Raw genomic sequence first — 23,404 nt, 5'->3', positions numbered from 1 at the left:
ACCATTCACACAGCATTCACTCACACACACCATTCATAAACACCAGACACACACCAGTCACTCACACACCATTCACTCCCCATTCACACACACATAGACCATTCACATACACCATATACTCACACACACCATTCACTCACACACGCCATTACCACTCACACTCACTCACACATGCCATTACCTCACACACACCATTCACTCACACGCCATTACCTCACACACACCATTCAATCACCATTCTCATACACACACACACACCACTTACACACACCATTCACACCCATCATTACCAAACACACTCACATACCATTGACATATACCACATTCCCATTTGATGTGGACACCTTCACACTGCCTGCTTCTAGATTATTTATGTTCAGGTGTTCCACTAATAATTTGTCCACTTTAGTTCCAGCAATTTCCCAATTAAGAACATTCAGCTGGAATTCACTGTCTACAACCTCTATCTCCACATCCATAATTTCCAATTCAAATTCTGAATTAAAACCCCTCTCTGCAGTCTCCTCCAATTTGACCTCTCCAATTTGTATTTCGACAATTTCAAATTTATCATTTACACCATCTAGCTCAAACTGGCAGAGGTCGACCACTACGGCTCCTATTTTCAGCCTGTCTTGGTGGTCATCTGCAGGCTTTATGGAGACTGTCCTTTCATTTAACAGAAAAACCTCTAACCCATGCATGTCTAACCCCTTATCCCTCCCAGGCTGGTTGATGGGTGGAGTTGCTGGGGAGCACTCTCCTTCTTCACCCCAGCAGATGATCTCATCCCACTTGTCCCAGGCTGCCCAATACACATCATCCGTCCAGCTAACTGCCTTGGCAATTGGCTTTCGGGTGTGTGACACGATGGAACGGTCAGCCTGGTCAGAGGGTGATTCTGCTGGGGAGCACAGCTCTTCCTCATCTTCCCAGTCAATCACTTCCATCCACTTGTCCCAAGTTGCCCAGTATCGATCGTTGCTCCAGCTGACAGCTTTTGCAATTCGTTTGTTTCTGAATGAGGAAAAACACACAAGCAATACAATAGAGCTGTCAGTCACTCCTGGCACATGGAATTCAGTTCTGCACTGACACCTTCGCAATGAACAACTGCATTATAGCATAGGAAACTAGTTAACTTTCACATACAATTTACATATAATCAAGAAAGAAGCCTGGAACAATTTTAAATTTTACTAAATGGCAATATACTGATTTTAGTCACCAAACAAACTTTTCAGGTCTTGCTTCACTACTTTTATCTGTGTTTGTTGCAATACATCTGCCCTCTCCTGGTCTGCTGGAATATCATTGCTGTAGGCAGCACCGAGCGCAACCACCCGCATCCTCTTCCGAATGCAACATGAAAGCGCGGGAAAGCGCACGTGCAAAAGTGAAATATCATCTAGACTTTGCGGCACAGGAAACTAGCCGACTTGCACATAAAATTTAAATATAACCAACACAGTAGCCCGCAACAATATTCACTTTATTTAAAAGCAATGAACTAATTTACTCACAAGCAAGCGCAATTATTTACTTAAGCGCAGTAAAGCGCACGCGGAAAAGCGAAATATCAACTACACTTTGCGCATAAAATTTAAATATAATTAACATTGTACCCCGGAACAAAATCACTTTATTTAAAAGCAATATACTGACTTTACTCACCAAACATATTTTAATATACATGCAAATTTGACAGATACTAAATAAGAAAAATTATCCGATAAAATGGGAGCAGAAAAGCAACGTACCTCGTCATCTTGGTGCAGAAAACAAGTGAAGCTGCGTCTTTCAAACCGGCAGCGTCCCACGTGCCGAAGAGTCAAATGTAATCAAGCAACACGGCCCACACAATTAAATAATAACATCATAATAATTATAGCTCTTGTATAATTATTCTATATATTATTCTATAATTAGAGGAACAGACTTTTATAAGTTAACTTGTTCACCGAGAATAGTATACAACACCGTAAGCATATAACCCTTAAAGGATGATTAATTAAAATTCGCACATTCATCCTGCATAACATAAAACAATGACTTAAAGAGACTTAATATGAAATGAACGCTACTGTCCGAGGGCATTTATCTCCACAAATCGCTATGTAACATAATGTCTTAAATACTCTGATTTTCAGAATGACAGAATCTTAACATTTAAAACTTTGTTTTGCGATACCGATACGTAGTGATATTGGTATGTGGAACAACGTTATGTTACACACGCCTCCCACAATTCAAGAAGCTGTAGTTAGATTAAGAGCGTATTCACAATTTACCCGTTTGCCTTTTACCGTGACTGAGCACGATCCCCCACCCCAGCTGGTCTGCATTCCCCACATTGCAATTAACGATCCTGGCCTCAGCGCTTTTGTTACCGTGGGACTTTGTTATGTTGAAGAAAACATTAGAAGGGAACTTCTGTCGCACAACTGAATGAAATTTATGATTAATGCATGGCAGCATTCTCCAAGTACAGTGGGACGGACTCCCCAACGGACCGAGAGTGCTTGTGATGTAAAATACACTAAGATAATTCAGTTCCTTTAAAGAGCGGTTCTTTTAATACTCTGTATTATAATTTTCGTGTGCTGTCAGCTTAAAAAGCATATTACCAGTATTCCTTATTCAAATTGTCCCATTAAAAACTACAATCCCCAAACGTCAAATTGCATGCTTCTGCATGTCACCTACACTTCAGACTTCATCCTCAAAAATCAAAGCAGTATTAACACAAGCGACATGTGCCATCACTTAAAGCCAATGTAACTTTTTTAAAATAAAGTCTGTTTCAACTGGATTTTTACCTAAGTAAAACAACCATTTTATGTTCTATTTATCTTAAAACTACTGAAACAAATAATTGGCTACAATGCAGTTCCGCTGTTTTGTTTGGCACCGTAAATTATGTCCTGCATTCTGTGGAAAAAAATGAAGGCTGAGGAATGTTACGTAACACAGTTAAAATGCAAAAGTTCTCTCTGGTGTAATTCACTGCATAAAACCATGGTCTTAAGTGTGGTGTCTTCTTCTTAACACTCCCTGACTTTTGTATCCGTGACCATGAGATAGGGTGGGCTGCTTTTCTTCCTTCATTTTACTAGTGTTCCTCCCTTTCCTCCCAGCCTTGGCTGGTGGTTCAGGCAGCATCACCTTCTTTTAATGGACCCAGGTGTCATTTATTTTGAAGTGCAGAAAATGTTCTAGCAGAGGTCTTAGACAATTTCTGAATTACACAGAACTCTGACTTCTTCTGAAGCTGTGAGAAATTGTTCATCTGTAATTGTTGCATTGATATTTGTTGATGTGTGTGTGCCCTCCTTGAGCAGTAAAGGGGAGATCACATGCAGAGCTGATTTTCTGTAGTTTCTTAGTCTAAATAAAAATAAAATATTCTCTTCATATAGTCTGGAAGAGCCAATTAGTTATTTCTAGAAAAATAAATAGAGCCAATGAAGGAACCAGATGTCACAGTAACACAGGTCACTGTCTGTGGTGCTGGGTGTTGGGCTGGCGCTGAAGAAATAGGATAACTGGCCAAAGTGTCCGTGTGCCTCCACTGATTACAGGACATTAGTTAACAGTAATTAGCAATCACTTATAGTTCTCATTTATAATGATGTAAAATTATAAATATATATATATATCCATCCATCCATCCATCCATTTTCCAAACTGCTTATCCTACTGGGTCGCGGGGGTTCCTGAGCCTATCCCAGTTCCCAATGGGCACGAGGCAGGGAACAACCTAGGATGGGGGGCCAGCCCATCGCAGGTCACACTCACATACCATTCACTCTCACATGCACACCTATGGGCAATTTAGTAACTCCAATTAGCCTCAGCATGTTTTTGATTGTGGGGGTACACCGGAGTACCCGGAGGAAACCCCACGAGGACACGGGGAGAACATGCAAACTCCACACACATGTAATCCAGGCAGAGACTCGAACCTGGGTCCCAGAGGTGTGAGGCAACAGTGTTAACCACTGCACCACCATATATATATATATGTAAATATATATATATATATATATATATATATATTATGGACAAAATATAATCGTGATTTAATGTATCCCTTCTGCTCTTAAAAAAGCGCAATATGTCTGAATGACGAATATGTCTATTACGTTTTAATAATCTTGTTAATATTTGTTTACCTTTTTTTCTGTAATCACTCTATGTTAAAGCAATTTTTAAATCTAGCTGTGAAATTGATGATGCTGTTGTTATTCTGACTGTCTGAACATAAGTGAGGGGATGGATGCACTATTCTATGGAGGCCTCTGAAGAGAATAAATTATCCCAATATTATATTGGGAGAGATGATTAAATCAGAGCTAGATAAGATTTTAACAACTTTGAGCTATTAGTTAAGTTCTTCCCAAATGAGTTTGATGGGCCGAAAGGCCTCCTCTAATTTGTAAATTTCTTATGTTCTAAGACATACAGTACTGTGTGAAAGTCTTAGGCAGTCCAAAGAAATGTTTAAAGCTGTTTATCTGGGTAGCAAGTGTACTTTGACTTAGAATAAATGACACAATTTAACATTAGAACATGTGCAAATTAAGAGTAACACAATAAAAACTAGTAATAACTTCTTCTGTTTTCTAAAGCGTTACTGATATCTAGTTGGATGGCTAGATGAACACCGCTTCAGTTCCCAAACTTCTCCCCAGCGGCACCTCAGCCGTTCCATGATTTTGTTAAATTTCACCAACAGCTCAATTAAATAATTAATTATACTGGTTTAAAAAGTCAGTGACAGATTGACTAGCTGTACTGTATGAGGTGTGCTAGTGGCCAAGTCAAAAAATACATGGCTGCACTGGATGGTCGTTACAAATACTAGGATGATTTTAGCAGAGGTTCTGAAATGGCTAAGCTGACACACTTTGACAGGCATAATGTAGCTGAAGTTCAGCCTGTAGCTGAAGACCCTGCCCCACTGCAGAAGTTCAAGGGAATTCTGCTTTTCCTTCTCCATCACTTCCTGGATGGCCTCTTTCGAAGACCTCTTCATGCACACCCTAGCCAGATGCACTGAGAGGCTTGGCTGTGTCTTCTTGCACACGGGGCAGAGCAGGAAATGCCTGCTCGAAGCACTGGGGATAAAATAAAATTTAAAAAAGTCATAAATAAAGATTAGATTTGATTCATTACTTTTAGTTGAATAAAGAAACAGTCCAGTCATCATCAACACTGTTCGTTTCACAGTGGTTTGGATAAATAACATTTGCATATCCTGATGGCTCCTAGACTGAGTAAAGTACATAATCACAGCTATTGAAACATGTTAACTAATTACTTACATTTATATTAAAATAAAATTTAATTAATTAAATTAAACTTAAGCTGCTTCAAAATATTATTTTAGGTTTGTAATGTACATAATCATAGCTATTGAAACATGTTGACTAATTACTTACATTTATATTAAAATAAAATTTAATTAATTAAATTAAACTTAAGTTGCTTCAAAATATTGTTTTAGTTTTGTAATGGATGCAATTTAAGTTTTAACAATAGCAGTCAGTGGTCAGAGACTTTTGCACAGTGTCAGTAAAGTAGAACAAGTTTATCCACAATTTCTACAGATTCTAATGAAATGAACAGTCCATTATTGGGATGGCTGAGGTCCTTCACGATCTTCTTGGCCTTGGTCCAGCACCGCCTGCTGTAGATTGAGTGCAGGTCAGGGAGCTCGGTGCAGATGGTGCGCTCAGCTGATCGCACAACCCTCTGTAGAGCTCGTCTGTCCTGCATGGTGCTGTTCCCGAACCAGGTTTCCTCCCAGAGTACGTGCAGATCAGTTGCATTGGGGAGTCCATACTGTGATGCTGAGTGAGTGTAGTAGGAGTTTGAGAGATGAAACTCCTGATGATTTACTCCCTCGGCTAACTAACCAGAACAGGATCATACCAATACCAAAATTATAAGTTTATAAATGTTTTTCACTACCCTGATTCATTCAGTTATTTCTGTTTGTTAATTCCACCCCCCAAGCAAATACATAAACAAACAAACAAACAAATATTGAGGGGGGATGTGTCAGAGGTGATAGAATCAGTGGATGAATCTAAAAAAAAAAGTCATGATTTTTTTCTCTCCAAAACATAATGCACAAAAGTTAGGTAAGACATTGACATGTTATGACAGTAGCATGATGCAGAGGAACAAACAGAAGGAAATATCAAACTAAACCTGAGTCAACTAGGACTAATTACACTAAATTAAGTGGAACACACAAAATACCTAAAACCACTTAATAAACAAACAACAAATATTGCATTAGATAAACTATACTGATGCCTGAGAGAAGTTGTTGTGCAAGCTGCAGCAAGTACGTAAGGCACAGGTGCAGAGACACTACATATAGTGCAAACTAATTTAAAAGTATACAGTACACACAATGATTCCTGAAAAATCAAAATACCGTGGAATACTAATGAAATACTTATCAGGATGATGATGATGATGATGATGATGATGATGATGATGATGATGATGATAGAAATAATAAAGAATTAGTTTAAGGTATTATGCAATTGACATGTACAATTAAAAAAGAAATTGCACCAGACATTTCCTGTGGCAAAGAAGGGTTGCTTTGTGGCATGTCGCCGACAGGATGTCATGGGCAGGAGGGTAGGCAGGCAGGGCAGCACAGGCAGAAGGGCTGGCGGGCAGCCAGAACTGTTTTGCCACTGCAGTTTGTTTTACAGTTTCATCTGCATTTGTTTCCCCAAGGTATAACAGCAGCTAATTTATGAACATGCTGCTTTTCAGAAAAGAAGTTTAATTTCCAGGAGCATGACCAGTGCACACATTTAGTGTTGACGGTTCTTTGTAAAATGGATGTCCTGTACTTTTATTGATCTGTCCGTCCGTCCATCCATCCATCCATCCATCCATTTTCTAACTACTTCTGATGAAGTTCCGGGTTATGGCGAATTGAACGTCTGACTCCGGTCAGCTGAGCAAAGTTGGTAACCTTGGTATTGTGTGTAGGAGATTCGGTATAACTATAATTTCGTTCTCCATTTACATGCCGGAAGTGTCTTTAAGTGTTATGTAGTTTTGCCTGAAACGCAAAAATAAAAGAAAGCAATTAGAGCTAACCAGTTGCTGCTGTAGTGATTGAAGAACTTTTGTCGGAAGTTGGATTCGAACCCACGCCTTACTTCAGAGAACAGAATACACCTTACTTCGGAAGGCTGTTTACGTTGAGTCGGGCGAATGAGACCACTCGGCCATGGGGCAGTTTCCAGTTAAGGCTGGCTCGCTGCGAAGAGTGGGTGAGTCCTAGTGTGCGTTAGAGCGGGGTAGCGATTTCAGTCAGAAATTTCAGGGTAATAGCGGCGAAAAAAATGGATCATATTGCCAATGTTGCTCAGAATCGCAGTAGCCTTCCGATGGTATGCGGTGCGTTGCGGTAGATTACTGTGACAAGAAAGCAAACTTTCATTATTACCATTCTGTTTATATTAAATTACGATCTTCCATATTAATCAAGGGATTGTAAAACTGAGAATATTTCAGCTCCAGTAGTTTATATTAAAGTTGCCCGAGTCACAACATGGTCTTTAAATGGCAAAGACAGACATAAATCAAATGTATATGAGCAGCAACATAACTTAGCATCCGGACCCCCCGCGACCCAATAGGATAAGCGGTTTGGAAAATGGATGGATGGATGGAAATGTGATGTGGTGGCGAAGTCGTGCAGAAGTTTTACAGCTGCACTATCGATTTATCACTTTATTTAGAAATATAAATTCAGTTCTTATCATTTTTAAAAGTTACTTTCTTTCACATTTGAATTTCAAGGTGTCCCTCACAGTGACACTGAAGGGCGGGGCTACGGGGGGCGGAGGTGGGGGACGCGGTCAGAATGGTATGACACTTTGGCTCCTCAAATTTCACCATCCTATGATTCTGCTGCGCGTCCTCGTGACCCAATTTTAATAGTTTTATTAATATATTTTTTTTAAATTTGCGAATACAAAAAATGTCGTCTTTACTGCAAAAAGTCATCCCTTATGTGTAATGTAATGCTTTTTTTTTACCACTAGATGTCGACATAGACCGTGGAAAGCCGGTCAAAGTAAGTGCGACACTTAGCGGCAATTACAATATTTATTGTTAAATCAATGTAAAAAAAAATTAAATGTAATGACTTGTACTTTTTTATGAATTTGGATCTCTTTAGAGCAAACATATTCAAATGGTTTGCTTTTATAACGCTCCAAGTAACTGCGCAAGCCCCTCAAAGTGCTTTATGCCTCTCGCTTCCCATTCATTTCAATGGGCTTTCCCGACATTTGGGTAATTGTTTATTCCAAAGCCTCGAAAACACTCTGAACTGCAATTTGTCATGCAAAATGCATAATTTGTTGTATAAAATATGCTGACTTCTAAAAAACAATTTATTAAAAGAAAATAAAAAGGGCATGCCATTATATATTTGGTTGCTTTTTGCCACCGTTTGACCGTTTTCTGCTCAGTAACTGTGCCTGGTCCTTCCCTGCTGTAAAGCTATTTTTAGTACCTCTTGCTAGCTCACCATTTGGTCACTGACAAAAGATAAAAGAAGCCGACCACCCAGACAGGCAGGCGCCCAGAGTAATTACTGCCATAAAGCTATCACGTGTACGGGGAATGCAAAGAACGAAACTAAATGGATACAAACACCCCAGCCCATTTCAAAACAAAAACATTTCGCTGCTATTTTGCAACATTCTGGATATTTCAGAGCACAATGTTTACCTTCTATGTAAAGAGCTAAATCCCAGATGAAAAGCAAAGTCGCAAAATATTCCTGCATGAGCGCCGAAACCCCCTCCCCCGTTGTTCCCCCCAGTTCAGGAGTGGACGCTTCTGCTCAGAAGCTGCAAGGCTTTTGGCACAGCAGCAGTCGAGCCCAGAGGACCCCCCCGCGGGAGTGAATGCGTCTTTTCCGGTGCTACATTGCTTTTGCACGGTGAGAGCGTTTGGAAAGGCCCAGCTCGGCGAAAGCGGCAGCCGATCTCTTTACGGACCCGCCCCCGCTGGAGTGAGAGAGTCTTCCACGGTGCTGCAAGGGTTTTGCACGGTGCTAGCGTTTGGAGAGGCCCAGCTCGGCGAAATACTAGGTAAGTTGAATCCTAGGTCCTTAGGACTCTGAGCGTATTCACAGTGGGCTGTCTTTTCGGAGCCTGCTTTTTATTACAAGTTTAGCTGTTTATTACTAGCTATCATTCTTTCATACCTTTAGCCCCATCCCTTCTGCATTGCCATAGCGCTTTGGTTTCATATCTGATTAGTATTTAGTTGTTTTTTTTTTCATGGTAGTTGAATGCAGGCTCCGCTCCTAATCCCATTAAATTTGAATACTGGGTCATTAGGACCCAAAGAGAATCACGGGCGCCATTTTGATGACGTAAACTTTTTTTTTTTTCGCCATTTTGGTATCCTGCCGTCCTGAGATATGCCCCGAAACACACAAAGTCAGCGCGCTGCAACTGAATCCCAACATGTTTAAAAAAAATGCTTCTAAACCGCAAATTAAACTGGGTGACGAGGACCCTGTAAGGTGCCAAAGGAGAGGAGACCTGCACATGTAAAGTCACTCTACCTCTGCCTCCAGCGAGACAAGAGCTCCAGATTCTGTTGAAGATTTCATCTTTTGTTGAACAACTTCTCAAGAATGGCTTCCAAGTTGTAAGTTATGATCAATTTATTATTTCATTTGAATCTGTAGAAATTGTGGATAAACTTGTTCTACTTTACTGACACTGTGCAAAAGTCTCTGACCACTGACTGCTATTGTTAAAACTTAAATTGCATCAATTACAAAACTAAAACAATATTTTGAAGCAACTTAAGTTTAATTAATTAAATTAATTAAAGGCGATTGGCTCAGCTGAGCAGTGCATCAGACAAGCCTCCAACATCCAGTCTCTGTTGAACAGGGTTGTGAAAGCAGATGTAGGTTTTCAGGATATATTTAATCTTTGTGATCACATTGCTGAAACTCAAGATGGCATTGGCAACCATCGCTTCAATTTAATTTCACTTGTCTTGCTTTCACAAGTTGAGAGAAGACCATGTGGCAAAAGTACATACTCTCCAACTACAGACCAGCAGTTTGAGGAAGAAACTGTGTAAAATAGTACTGTTATAAGGATACTAAATACTAGACACAGAGCCTCTGTCTTCCCACCCCCACGTCACAGGAAAGACACAGCTTCTGTACTGACACCAGTATATATTGCAGTTCATTGGCTATAGTTCTTGACAAATATATACAAGATGCCTGTGTGTATAGACCTGCCCTGTCTATAGTTATTTTTCCAAAAAGGAGGTAACTGGATGTTCATCTTTCATATTACCGTAAATGTAAAAAAAATAATAAAGTATTTTCCTTGTCTGGAAAATGTATTGTGTACAGTTCATTGTCTATAGTTCTCTACAAGTCTATACAAATGCCCGTTGCTTTGGATAAAGGCGTCTGCTAAATGCTTAAATGCAGTAACGGTCCTAGCTGATGAGGCGCCCTAGGCGAGCATCAGCGCCGGCACCCCCCCCCCCCCAGGTGTAGGGAAACTATAGCGGAACTAATGTTGCGTTTGGGTTTAGGTCTGGTCAGTTTTGCTGGTAACATTTTCGTTTTGCTCAGTTATAAGTGCAGCATTTGTTATGCGGCTGAGAAAGTGTTTTAAGTTATAACGTCAATATTCATGGATATTGGAGTTATTGTATGAGCTGCAGTCATAAGTTAATGGCGTGAGCAAGCTGTAGCCTATTTAGGTTTGTGTTTGGTTATTTTTAGGAAAATGCCTGTGTTTTTACTGATTCATTTTTTGATGTATGTGCTTTATTTTATCTAGTTCTCACGGCATGCTCGACCGGATAGATATGTGAATAAATGCCCGTGATCAGAGATCAACTTGTGTTCGTTATTGAGGGAGGTTACAAGGGGGGCGGCTCATAGGAAAGTTACGTATCATCATCATCATCATCATCATTATTATTATTATTACTTAATAGGCTTTGCTAAGCAGGTAAATTCATGTGGGCTTGTTTTCATATTAAGACGCATTAATACCAACTAGCTTTAAGAATAGTGGAATGTTACACTTTTTTCTTCCTCCGTTTGTGGCACCCCCTGGATGAATGGCGCCCTTAGCATTTGCCTATATTGCCAATGCCACGGGCCGGCCTGCATAAATGCATGAGTGGTAACGCAATGGGGCTTATCATGGAGATTACCAGGGTCTTTCAGCTAACATTGCTGGCCTTTTTTGTTGTGTTTTGTATTTGCATTGTTCTGCATGTAGTAGGAGAGTAGTGTATGTTTATTTCGAATGGAAGAATGAAAAAATACCTATATGTGCATTACATTTTGAACATAAAAGTAGGCTGTGTTAAGAAAACCCGCTTCTCTGTCGATTTACTCGTGGCTCGGTCGTAAATACATGTCTGACATTTATAATGAACCAAGACAATAAAAATCGCTTCTCAAATTTGCCCATTTATGGTTCTTTATTTCTGAATGCCAGCTTGTCCCTGATAGACGTTCATTCATTTAAAAGGAGCTCTACCCCGTCCCAAGATGGCGGCTCTGTTGACGCATTCGCTCCCATAGACGGCTGTATTCAACGCGACAACCAGTGCTGCTGCCTTCTGCAGGTTGGCGAAGATGCGAAGGGAAACCGAGCATCAGATGAAGGTCCACTTGTTCTACCAGCAGCTCCTGAGGTATGGTGCTACTGTAGAGTAGCTGTTAGCCATCCATCACTCTCCATGTGCTCATCTACATCTCCATCCACTTCAGCGAATCTGTGTGGGGGCCACTGGACCTGCTCAGTCTGGTGGCAGCAAGCGTCTCGAACCCATCTGACACAATCTTCTGGAAGGCAGCCCTCTTGTTGCCAAGTGATCATGAAAGAGATGCCAGTGTTGCTAACCAGTAAGTGGGGGAACTGGGTGTCGTTCGGGGAGGGATTGGGTGTTAGTTGGGTTTAGAGGTCCTGGAGCTTACATTTGTGCCCCCCTCCCATCTCTGATGCAGGATTTTGACAGAATGGCTGGAGTCCAAATTCGGTAACTCGGAGAAGCAAGAACACAGGGAGATGGTCCCCAACGGACACATGCAAACCTTGAGCATCAGCAGCGGCCTGCGGAGCGTGGGGGAGCGCATGCACACAGTGCACGTGTGTGTGAAGGTGTGGCAGATAGGGGGGAACTTGCCGATGAATATCGACAGGCTTCATGCCCCTGTGTTGCATGTTCTGTCATTAATGTTAGTCTAGCATAGCTTAACATAGCCTAGCATAGTCTGGCACTATGTGATATTAGCAGGTCCTGTGGTAACACAGATGTTTGCGAAGGGTGCAAGTGCAGGAAGTGAGGCCATGTTTCTCACTGTGGGTCAGGTGGCCCGCGGGCCCCTCAGCGAGGAAGGCCAGTTGGCATTGGAGAAGCGGAAGGGGCTGATGGGCATGGGCGCCCTGCTGATGCTGCTGCCCTCGGCAGTCAGTCCCGGGGCTGATGAGGAAGACGGGGACATCTTCCTGTTATCCGCCCTGCTGCAACTCCGGCAGATCCAGCAGGCTAATGCCTGGCCACAGGCCCTTCCTCTGGTGGTGGTGGTCCCAGGGCAGGCTGGGCACAGGGCCAGCGATGAACGGCTAGAGGAAGGTGTGACACTAACCGTGTCTATGACAACAGGTGTCGCGTGGGATTCGCTTACTTTACTTATAGCATTTCTCTTGAGGCTATGTTTACGTATGCAGAGCTAATACAGTTGGTTTGTTCCTCCTGTCTGACCATCGGTTTCCTTTCCCTGTAAGACCTGATGCTTCAGACACTCATTGAGGAAGGTTTGATTTCAGAGTACATGTTCGTCCATATCCCCGAGACCACGAACGAACCCCAAGGATCCGAGCAGGTGAGTGTGCATGTTGTCGCTGGCCTCGGTAAGATTGAACCATCCCATTGACCATCACCCCCGTCTCCCCGCAGATCCGCCATGCCGTCAGGTGGCTCGCTGCCCGCTCCACGGCACCAGCCCGGCTCGTCTCGCAGACGTTGGTGCAGGTTGTGGAGGCCGGGCTCTGCCGCGAGTTTGCTGGTAGGCTTCACCGTGATCGGAGGGACCGTGACATGGCGGGACTGCCCTCCCAGGGCCCTGCACCCGTCATCGGCCTCTACAACACTGTCCTGGCTTTCTTGGCTGGCCTTGTGTCGTCCCCGAGTCTGGCTGGCCTCTCCTGGCCCGTGGCAGAGTTCTCGGTGCCAGGGGGTGGTGACTGCCTACCACATCTGCTCTGGAACTCGGCTGAGCACCTGGAGTGGCTCCAGGGGGCAGTCCTGAGCCTGCGGCTGCCCGACTGGCCGCTGCCAGCCGTGGGGGGTATGTCCATGCCTCAGATTCGGAATTCGGACTTCTTGCTAAGTGGCTGCTTCTTAGTCTGTTTCCTTATATTTCTGCTGCTGCCACCGCTCCCCCCACCCAGCTCCTTGGAGCCAGCTGGTTGCCTCCATCTTCCAGTACGTATCTCAAATCCCATGGTCCCGCCACAGCCAGCCACTCCTTATGTCCCAGTTGGAGAACCTTTTGGAGAGGCTGCGTCAGGACTGTGTGGGCCGAGGTGGGGGGCCGGACAAGGAGCCCACTTTCTGGGAGGTGCCCTGGGACGAAATTGTCATGCTCTGTGTAGAGCACCAACTCCGGGACTGGAACCCTCCTGGGTGCCCCGTGAGTGAAGGTGAGGGGGGTGGGGTGGGTCTGACGTTTGGGGGGGCCTACTGGGGATGCCATGCAGGTGTGAACCTATCCCACCATCTTCAGATGTCATCAGTGACGACGGAGAAATCTCGGTGTATTTCCTGAGCGATGGGCTGCAGGGCTTCATACCGCCGTCCTGCTGGGTGGATGCCGTAAAGCAGACGCACAGGGACAAGCAGCAGGGGAAGGCAGGGTAAGAGCCAGCCAGCCATGTAAATCTAACACATTCCAGATAGACTGTTAACAGTGACCTGCAGATTTAATGAATATTATTTACTATTAAATGGAAGAAGAGGGAAAGCCATCAGCTTCCAGTCTTGCTCATATCCCCAAGAGTGGTGTACAATACTGGCTTCTTATCCAAAGTCTCTGCCATTGCAGGTGTCACCAGAGCATGTGGCCTCATCCTCGACTGGCCAGGCCACGTCTTCAACAGAAGCTGTTTCACAGCATGGTTGAGGACCCTGAGTCCGGATCCGGTGTTGCCCCTGTTTTGGATGCTGCCTCCAGCCCCCAGGACCTCCTGGCTCGCATTGAGGAGGAGAAAGAACAGAGCCGCAGGTCTGACAGAGAACAGACATGCTACACACGTGTACTCTCTCATGTGAGTTGTGGCATAAACATTGAGCCATTTCCTGTTTGACTTGGATCTGCAGGTTCGAGGACCAGCTGCGTACCTGGCTTGACGTCGAGTCCCTGGGCCCTTCCTCTTCCTCCTCACCACTTTTCTTGCCTTCTTCGTTACTGTCTGTACCGGAGATCGTAGTGCCCTCCCCAAAGATGGCTGCCCCACCTGCACTTGCCCTGGTATTGACCCTGTGCCTACACAGTTGCTCACATTTTAAGACCCCAAGTACCCTGTGCTCATCAGTTGAGACTGTTTCTGTGCCCATTTTTGTAGCAGAAGGAGCGCAGTGTCCGCAGTGACCAGGCCAGGGGAGCTGCCAGTTTGTATATTTCCGCAGATGTGACACAGGCGCGGATATAATCTCCCAGGCCGAAGGACGCCGAAATCTACCGCGCTGTAAGAACTCTGTTTCGACTTTTGAAGGCCGTATTTTTGGGCTTTTTACACAATGAATCCGTCTGGGCTTTTCGGCAGAACACAAGGCGGAGCGTTTCAGTCTCCGCGCGCCCCGACCTCGGGGCTCTTTTCCTTCGGCCAGCAGAACGCCCCTTTCGTGCAGCCGCCTGCCCTCGGCCAGGGCACCGGCCAGACCTCGCTCTTCAGTACATCGTCTGCCTTCGGCCAGACCGGATCCCTTTTCGGGCAGCCTGGCGGGACGGCGTCTGGACAGGCCCCGACCTTCGGCATGCCCGGTTCTGGGAGTCAGACCCCGTCGTTTGTACAGAGCGACACCAGGTTCGGCCCGCCGCCCTCCTTCGGGCAGCCGGCCGGGGTCGGTCAGAGCTCTGTCTTTAACCAGAACTCGGCTTTTCCCCAGACCTCTGCCTTCGGACAGACCGGCGGATTTGCTCAGCACACACCCGGCTTCGGCGGCTCTAACGCTATCTCCGCCTCCTCTGTTCCCCCCTCCTCGGGGTCTAGTCAACCACTGAGATTCGGACAGTTGTCCACAGGGTCTTCTTCGGTATTCTCCCCTGGAAGCGTTCAGGGCCGCGGATTTAGCACCTCAGAGTTCAGCTTCAAGCCGTCAGACGCAGCTGTGTTCAAACCTATTTATAGCGCCAGTCCTGAACCGGCTGTGTCCCAGGCTGTGTCCGAGTCTTTTGGTTCCAGCCCATCCAGCACCACCGCTACCAGTATGGACAGCAGTGGGCCTGCTCCTGCTGCCTCTGAGTTCCTTTCTGGAGCATTAGGTTTTAGCTTCTCACAGCCCATCGCAGTGTCCAGCAGCATCCTCCCCACCAAAGATGCACATCCCAGCACCACCCAGGAGTTCAGCTTCTCGAAACCAGCAGCACCCTCCGTTGGTGCTGGCAGTGGCCTGGGTGGGGGGACCTCCCAGGCCGCCTCTGACTCCAGGTACTCTGCCTCTAGCCTCCATGAGCCCCGGCCACTGTTTGGTGCTGTCAGCTTTGGTCCGCTAAAACCCAAGACTGACGCTGGGGTTGTGTCTGGTGAGGTCCGTGGGGGGGGGCGGTGAGGGGGAGAATGCAGGGGAGGCAGCGGCTAAGGGTACCAAGCGGAAGGAGGAGATGGTGGAGCATTTATCAGAGGAGCCCCAAGTTGGTGCTGACTCCGCCTCCAGGCACCCTCCCAAGAGGCCCCTGGTCCGGGGCCGGGGGCCTGTCAGCAGCATCTTTCGCAGTGCCTTGACCAGCATCCTGAAGACACCGGCCCTACAGACCCGGCGAGAGCCGAAGAGGAGTGAGGAGCCACAGCCAGACTGGGGGGAGGCGGAGCACCAGGGTTCGATGGCACCGACCACCAGCCACTCACCCTCAACGCCGCCAAGGTCACAGGCCCCAACCCGGGAGGTCCTTGAGAGGGCGGAGGAGTTGGGTGAGTACTCCCAGGAAGAAGCACATTGGGTTCGAAGCCAAGTATAGTCTGAAAAACTGAACTCTGTGACACTTGCCACAGATCCCGAAACTGAGGCAGCATCAACAGTGAGACGTGCCCGCCGCCTGGACAGCACAGACAGCCTGGGGGGGATGTCACCCTCCGAAGCCATGGTGCTCCAATGCAAGAACATTCCAGCCAGTCTTAACAGCAAGGACATCCTGGGGGAACATTTCCGCCAGTTCGGACGTGTGCAGCGGATCTTCTGCAGGCCCCAGAAGAACCTGGCCATAGTGCACTTCCACGACCATGTGAGCAATGGCTTTGCACACCTTTGGGGGGGGGGGCTTGGTCGCTGTACTCATTAGGCTGTGCTCTCGTCCATGATCTCCCGGGCTTTCCTCACTGACTTTTGGTATCTTTCAGGCTTCTGCTGCCAAAGCCAAGAAGAAGGGCAAACTGCTGCGCAGGCATGAGCTCACCATCTTCTGGCAGAGGAAGAAGCAGAGTGAGTGACTATTACGGTGCTCTCTATCTGTGCATCGAGCCAAGGCCAGGGCGGGGTCTTTGTGACTCGTTGCAGCCTTTCATTCCCATGTCAGCTGTTTCGATGAACTGGTTCTGTGTGTCTCTTAGGTCCAGGAGAGAAGGGCCAAAGGCCTCCAGATGACCCTGATCCTCAGAGCCAGGCAGGAGGCTTTGAGTCAGCCCCTGTCTGCAAAGCCCTCTCCAAATCCACCTCCGGCTGGTCCTCCAGCTCATCCCTATCCAGAGGGTAATCTTGTCTTTAAATCATTCTCTTACCGTAAGAGTAAATAACTCAATTTTACAATAAGATGGCCGGGTCTTTATTAAATTAAGTTAGGGAAGAAAATCACCTTGAGTTATGTTAGGTCATCTGGTAATGAAACTCTTTACCTCAGGCTCGGATTCGTGACATTAAAGTCAAACTGAGTTCTTTGGCTGCTATGCCCCCTACTGGCCAGGTGTTCAAAGGAGCCCAGGTTTTGCCAGCTTTTAGAAGCTCTTCAGCCTTTGGTCTGTCCCTCTCAGGTCACCAGCCAAGAAACCCCTGGCGACAAAGGCCCTGCAGTTTGAGAGTGAGCCGCAGATGGAGCCCAGCCCAGACGGCCTCGAATCCGAACATCTAGCCAGCAGCCTCCCCTCTCCCCTCTTCCACCTGATTGGCCAGGTAGCTGAAACCGCAGAGGAGAAGTATCGTCTGCTAGAGCAGCGGGACAAGATCCTGCGACAGGGTAGGTCCCCCTAGGGTCACGTTGCTGAGCCTCCCACCCCAAAGTGAATCGCCAGCTGACACGGTCTCCTCTGGCACAGCTCGGCCCAAGAGGACCGACCTGGATCTGTCCAAGGTGTTTGTGGGTACGTGTCCTGACATGTGTCCGGAGAAGGAGCGTTACATGAGGGAGACCCGGAACCAACTGAGCTCTTTTGAGGTCATCCCCAACACGGAGAAGGTATCACCACCCCTGCCCCTCTTTCCTAATGCTTCCCCCTCCCCGCCATGAATTGACAGACCACAGGCTGCAAATCACCCTCTGCACCCCACGCAGGTGGACCACACTGCTGCCATTAAGGAGTACAGCAGGTCCTCTGCTGACCAGGAGGAGCCCCTCCCCCATGAACTGCGGCCCCTTACTGTGCTGAACATGACCATGAACTACCTGGTTACCCAGGTCATGGACCAGGGTGAGGACAACTACCGTGACTGGTATGACTTTGTGTGGAACCGCACACGAGGTATCCGGAAGGTGAGCAACATTAGTCCGTGTCTCATTATTCCTGTGCCCTGCGGGCCTCGCCCTGATCCTTTTTCTGGGCCATCTGCAGGATATCACTCAGCAGCACCTGTGCGACCCGCTTACGGTGTCCCTTAGTGAAAAGTGCGCCCGCTTCCACATCCACTGCGCACACCACCTGTGCCAGGAGCCCATGATGTCCTTTGATGCTAAGATCAACAATGAAAACCTGACCAAATGCCTGCAGAGCCTCAAGGAGATGTACCAGGACCTGGCCAGCAAGAACATCTACTGCCCTCATGAGGCAGAGTTTCGGCAGTACAGCGTGCTCCTGAAGCTCAATGATGGAGACATCCTCCGGTGGGTGGCTGGCCGGCAGTCGGTGTCCCGTGTCACCGTGGCACCTCTCCAGCTGACATTTCATTCCCTCCCTACCTGCAGGGAGGTGCAGCAATTCCGGGCGGAGCTCCGAAACTCTCCGGAGGTGAAGTTTGCCGTCCAGGCCTTTGCCGCTGTCAACAGCAACAACTTCGTGAGGTTCTTCAAGCTGGTCAAGGTGGCCTCGTATCTGGCTGGTTGCATCTTGCACCGCTACTTCGACCAGGTGGGGGAGCCGTTGCTCCGCTCCCTACATCCTCATCAGCCCCAATACCTCACTTACCTGGACCGCTCTGGTGCCCCCTACAGGTGCGCCGTGAGGCTCTGCGGGCCCTGAATGTGGCCTACAGCTCCCGTGGTTCCACCACATTCCCGGTCGAAGACCTGGTCCGGATGCTCATGTTCCAGAATGCCGGCGAGGCTTCGGACCTCGCGCTGCAGTATGGGCTCGCGGTCGATGCAGGGTAAGGCTGGGCTGTGCTTCGTTGTCCCTTTTGTGTTGGGGGCAGGGTGGCTTATCTCTGATGGGGGTGCTAATCTATGATGGGTGGTATATTTTATTGAAGCTCTGCCCTCCCCCTAGCATGGTGGAGCTAAGCCGGACAGCGTACCAGGAGCCTGAGATCCAGCCACGTCCAAAGCGCTCTGTGGCCATCGCAAGGAAGCGGGAGGTGCTGGTGGGCCAAGTGGTCAACGGCGCGCCACTGCCCAACCCACCCCAACACACACCCGTCAACAGCTTTGACAGCCGCAACAAGTACCGTGGGGATGGGCAGCCAGCGGAGGCAGGCAGTGTGCCCAGGGCTGGTGCGTCTGCACTCCACCTTCCGCTAACTGTTACGCTTCGTCCACCTTCTGGCCTCTGATTGTAATTTTGTCATTTTTCCTGCCCACGCTGTAGCAGCCTCCCCTCAGAGGCCCCCCATTGAGCTGGATGCGCGGGCCCTCCAGCACCGATCCAAGATGCCGAGCGACCCAGCGGAGTCAGCTGGCCTCCCTGGTAGAGAGGAGAGTGGAGCACTTGGGGCATCTCCGTCGGAGGCACCACCAGTCGCCCCACCTACGCCTCCCCCACCGGAGCCCGTTTACACAGAGCAGGTGATAGATTGCTCATTGCTGCGTGTCAACCCAGTAGCAGTGTGTTGGTATTGCCATAGTAATGACAAATAACCCCCCCCCCCCTTGCAGGACATCGCCACGGAGGTAGAGGCCATGCTGGAGGAGGTAGTGCAGGCCGAGGTGGCTGACGTGGCTGCCACCGGAGCCGAGTACATCTCTGCTGCACTCAGGTAGGAGCGTGAGCCAGATAGGGAGCAGTGGCCTCTAGAGGGTTGTTACACTCAACCAACACCAGTTTGGTGATGTGGATGGGTTGTTGCAGCATGTGCAACGGCCAGGTGGAGGCAGTGCTGAGTGAGGTGGTGGAGCAGATGCTGCGGGAGGTTTCTGCTGCCGAGATCCAGGCAGAGAGGGAGCATATCGCTGAGGAGAAGCGCAGGATGGAGGAAGCCAGGTAGGCCTCACCTGTCTGGGCTGGGGAGGAGGGGTGGGTGCATTTTGAGGGGATGTGCCATCTGATGGGCCTGTCTCTGTCAGGAGAAAGCAGGAACACGAGGAGCTCCTGGCCCGGCTCAGCAAGACACTGTGTGCCGAGATCACACAGGAGGTGCTGCGCGACTGCATCGTGGAGACTGCCTCAACAGAGATCAGGTACTGGTGAGCCAAGGGGGATCAGAGGTCATAGAGAGTGTTCAGATAACTGTATATAGGCTGAACGCATGCCCCTTCGTGCCAGGCGTGCCCAAGAAGAGCAGGCAGAATGTGTGGCTCGCAGCTCACAAGACGTGTGTGAGGTACTGCTGGAGGAGACGCTGTGTGGTGAGCTCACCCTGCTGGCCCAAGACGTCCTGGAAGCAGAGCTTCTGAGTATACGCAGGTTCATCAAAAGGTAAGGGGCAGTGGTAAGGGGACCAGATATTTTGCCCACATGCTCGCCGACAACCGGGCTTCACCCTGTGCATGTGTTGCAGGTGGCGTGATGTGGTGGCCGTGCGCAGGCAGCTGAAGCGACCAGATGCGTGATTTTCCTGCTGCCCCTGGCTGTGTGGACCCCCGCTTCAGGCTGCAGGCCTTGGCCCCCAGTGCCCCCCCCTCACCCTGCCTGGACAGGCTGGCCCGGGGCGTGGTCAACCTGGGGCACGCTGGGGACCTCTCTGTTTCCTGCACCAGGTACATCTCTCTCACAGCATAATAATGCTGACATAATATTCATAATAGAGGTGCACCGATCCCACTTTTTCAGTGCCAATATAATCCTGATACCTGAACATAAGGTATTGGCTGATTATGAGTATGATCCAGTACCAAAGCTCTTTTTTTTTTTCCAAGCTAGTAAATACAAATGGAAAAGAAGTTTTAATTAGCCCACAAGAAACATACATAAGATACTGTTCCACCTCTTTTGTGCATCTTGTATTGAGCATTTTTGAGACATTTTGCAGTTGTTTGAATATCTTCACAAGTACACCTAAGTGGCATGCGTCACTTTTCACTGTGATAGCAGCACCTCGTGTATCAAGCTATAGCGAGTGCGCAAAACAGCCCAAGCTGGCTTCCAAATCCATCGCTTTTTTTCATATTACTTGCATTGCCTTAATTGAGTGCACTATTAGTGGGATTTTCCACTGAATGTTACTTTGTTTTTACAAAGATCGCAAATCGCTGTGCTACTGGTTGTTTCAAGCATAAAATTCTTCCAGGTTTTAGACATGTTAGTTTGCTTCGCAAGCATGCAAGTTGCATTTGCTACCATCACCTGATCCTTCCACTACAAAGGACATGCACATGACGTCATAGCAGGGGAAGTCACTGCACTCACACACACTGAGTGTCAAAAAACCGAGGAAGCGTTAACGTTCAGCTTGAATGCCACAAAAAATAAAAAAGGGGGGAAAGCTGTTGTGCGATTTGATTGTACCACTCAGTATAAGAAGAAATAGACTGGCAATAACTAAATAATTATTGAACATGGATCGGTCACATGTGGCCGATGTCCGATCCGTCTGATTAGGTATCTTGAATATTGGATCGGGGCACCTCTGCTGAATTAGACAGTACTTCCCAAAATGACTTCCGTCCTGTCCGTTTATTTTGCTGGCCATTGATTTGCTGTAGTGTTAAGTGTACCGATGCTGACACTCCGCATCTTCGCCAACCTGCAGAAGGCAGCAAAGGGAAACCGAGCATCAGATGAAGGTCCACTTGTTCTACCAGCAGCTCCTGAGGTATGGTGCTACTGTAGAGTAGCTGTTAGCCATCCATCACTCTCCATGTGCTCATCTACATCTCCATCCACTTCAGCGAATCTGTGTGGGGGCCACTGGACCTGCTCAGTCTGGTGGCAGCAAGCGTCTCGAACCCATCTGACACAATCTTCTGGAAGGCAGCCCTCTTGTTGCCAAGTGATCATGAAAGAGATGCCAGTGTTGCTAACCAGTAAGTGGGGGAACTGGGTGTCGTTCGGGGAGGGATTGGGTGTTAGTTGGGTTTAGAGGTCCTGGAGCTTACATTTGTGCCCCCCTCCCATCTCTGATGCAGGATTTTGACAGAATGGCTGGAGTCCAAATTCGGTAACTCGGAGAAGCAAGAACACAGGGAGATGGTCCCCAACGGACACATGCAAACCTTGAGCATCAGCAGCGGCCTGCGGAGCGTGGGGGAGCGCATGCACACAGTGCACGTGTGTGTGAAGGTGTGGCAGATAGGGGGGAACTTGCCGATGAATATCGACAGGCTTCATGCCCCTGTGTTGCATGTTCTGTCATTAATGTTAGTCTAGCATAGCTTAACATAGCCTAGCATAGTCTGGCACTATGTGATATTAGCAGGTCCTGTGGTAACACAGATGTTTGCGAAGGGTGCAAGTGCAGGAAGTGAGGCCATGTTTCTCACTGTGGGTCAGGTGGCCCGCGGGCCCCTCAGCGAGGAAGGCCAGTTGGCATTGGAGAAGCGGAAGGGGCTGATGGGCATGGGCGCCCTGCTGATGCTGCTGCCCTCGGCAGTCAGTCCCGGGGCTGATGAGGAAGACGGGGACATCTTCCTGTTATCCGCCCTGCTGCAGCTCCGGCAGATCCAGCAGGCTAATGCCTGGCCACAGGCCCTTCCTCTGGTGGTGGTGGTCCCAGGGCAGGCTGGGCACAGGGCCAGCGATGAACGGCTAGAGGAAGGTGTGACACTAACCGTGTCTATGACAACAGGTGTCGCGTGGGATTCGCTTACTTTACTTATAGCATTTCTCTTGAGGCTATGTTTACGTATGCAGAGCTAATACAGTTGGTTTGTTCCTCCTGTCTGACCATCGGTTTCCTTTCCCTGTAAGACCTGATGCTTCAGACACTCATTGAGGAAGGTTTGATTTCAGAGTACATGTTCGTCCATATCCCCGAGACCACGAACGAACCCCAAGGATCCGAGCAGGTGAGTGTGCATGTTGTCGCTGGCCTCGGTAAGATTGAACCATCCCATTGACCATCACCCCCGTCTCCCCGCAGATCCGCCATGCCGTCAGGTGGCTCGCTGCCCGCTCCACGGCACCAGCCCGGCTCGTCTCGCAGACGTTGGTGCAGGTTGTGGAGGCCGGGCTCTGCCGCGAGTTTGCTGGTAGGCTTCACCGTGATCGGAGGGACCGTGACATGGCGGGACTGCCCTCCCAGGGCCCTGCACCCGTCATCGGCCTCTACAACACTGTCCTGGCTTTCTTGGCTGGCCTTGTGTCGTCCCCGAGTCTGGCTGGCCTCTCCTGGCCCGTGGCAGAGTTCTCGGTGCCAGGGGGTGGTGACTGCCTACCACATCTGCTCTGGAACTCGGCTGAGCACCTGGAGTGGCTCCAGGGGGCAGTCCTGAGCCTGCGGCTGCCCGACTGGCCGCTGCCAGCCGTGGGGGGTATGTCCATGCCTCAGATTCGGAATTCGGACTTCTTGCTAAGTGGCTGCTTCTTAGTCTGTTTCCTTATAT

At 48.1% G+C, this 23,404-nt stretch overlaps 3 protein-coding genes across 8 annotated transcripts in view; all 3 read right to left on the bottom strand.

Moving 5' to 3' along the window:
- LOC125724132 (uncharacterized) overlaps positions 1-1,769 on the bottom strand; it is a 160,894-nt gene extending 159,125 nt beyond the window's left edge. The window contains exons 1-3 of one of the 2 annotated variants that reach the window (XM_049001097.1): positions 1,761-1,769; positions 214-1,017; positions 70-181 (exon numbers count right to left, since the gene is read on the bottom strand). In XM_049001097.1, coding sequence (XP_048857054.1) covers positions 300-1,017; positions 1,761-1,768 — 726 coding nt within the window. In that variant the 5' untranslated portion in view covers position 1,769 and the 3' untranslated portion in view covers positions 70-181; positions 214-299. Of the gene's footprint in view, positions 1-69; positions 182-213; positions 1,018-1,760 lie in introns of those variants that run through there. The other variant, XM_049001096.1, reaches the window with a different exon arrangement.
- LOC125724130 (uncharacterized) overlaps positions 1-23,404 on the bottom strand; it is a 170,890-nt gene that overhangs the window by 612 nt on the left and 146,874 nt on the right. The gene's annotated exons all lie outside the window — the stretch shown is intronic.
- The window catches only part of LOC125724129 (uncharacterized), a 229,571-nt gene that overhangs the window by 159,835 nt on the left and 46,332 nt on the right, over positions 1-23,404 (bottom strand). The window contains exon 3 of one of the 5 annotated variants that reach the window (XR_007387158.1): positions 26-135. The exons of 2 other annotated variants lie outside the window; for them this stretch is intronic. The gene's annotated coding sequence lies outside the window, so the exon portion shown is untranslated. Of the gene's footprint in view, positions 1-25; positions 136-223; positions 261-23,404 lie in introns of those variants that run through there. 2 more of the 5 variants (XR_007387163.1, XR_007387162.1) reach the window with 2 other exon arrangements.

Source organism: Brienomyrus brachyistius, unplaced genomic scaffold (genome assembly GCF_023856365.1).
Source record: "Brienomyrus brachyistius isolate T26 unplaced genomic scaffold, BBRACH_0.4 scaffold55, whole genome shotgun sequence".
In the NCBI taxonomy this organism is placed as follows: Eukaryota; Metazoa; Chordata; class Actinopteri; order Osteoglossiformes; family Mormyridae; genus Brienomyrus; species Brienomyrus brachyistius.
This window is presented reverse-complemented; position numbering and strand designations above follow the sequence as displayed.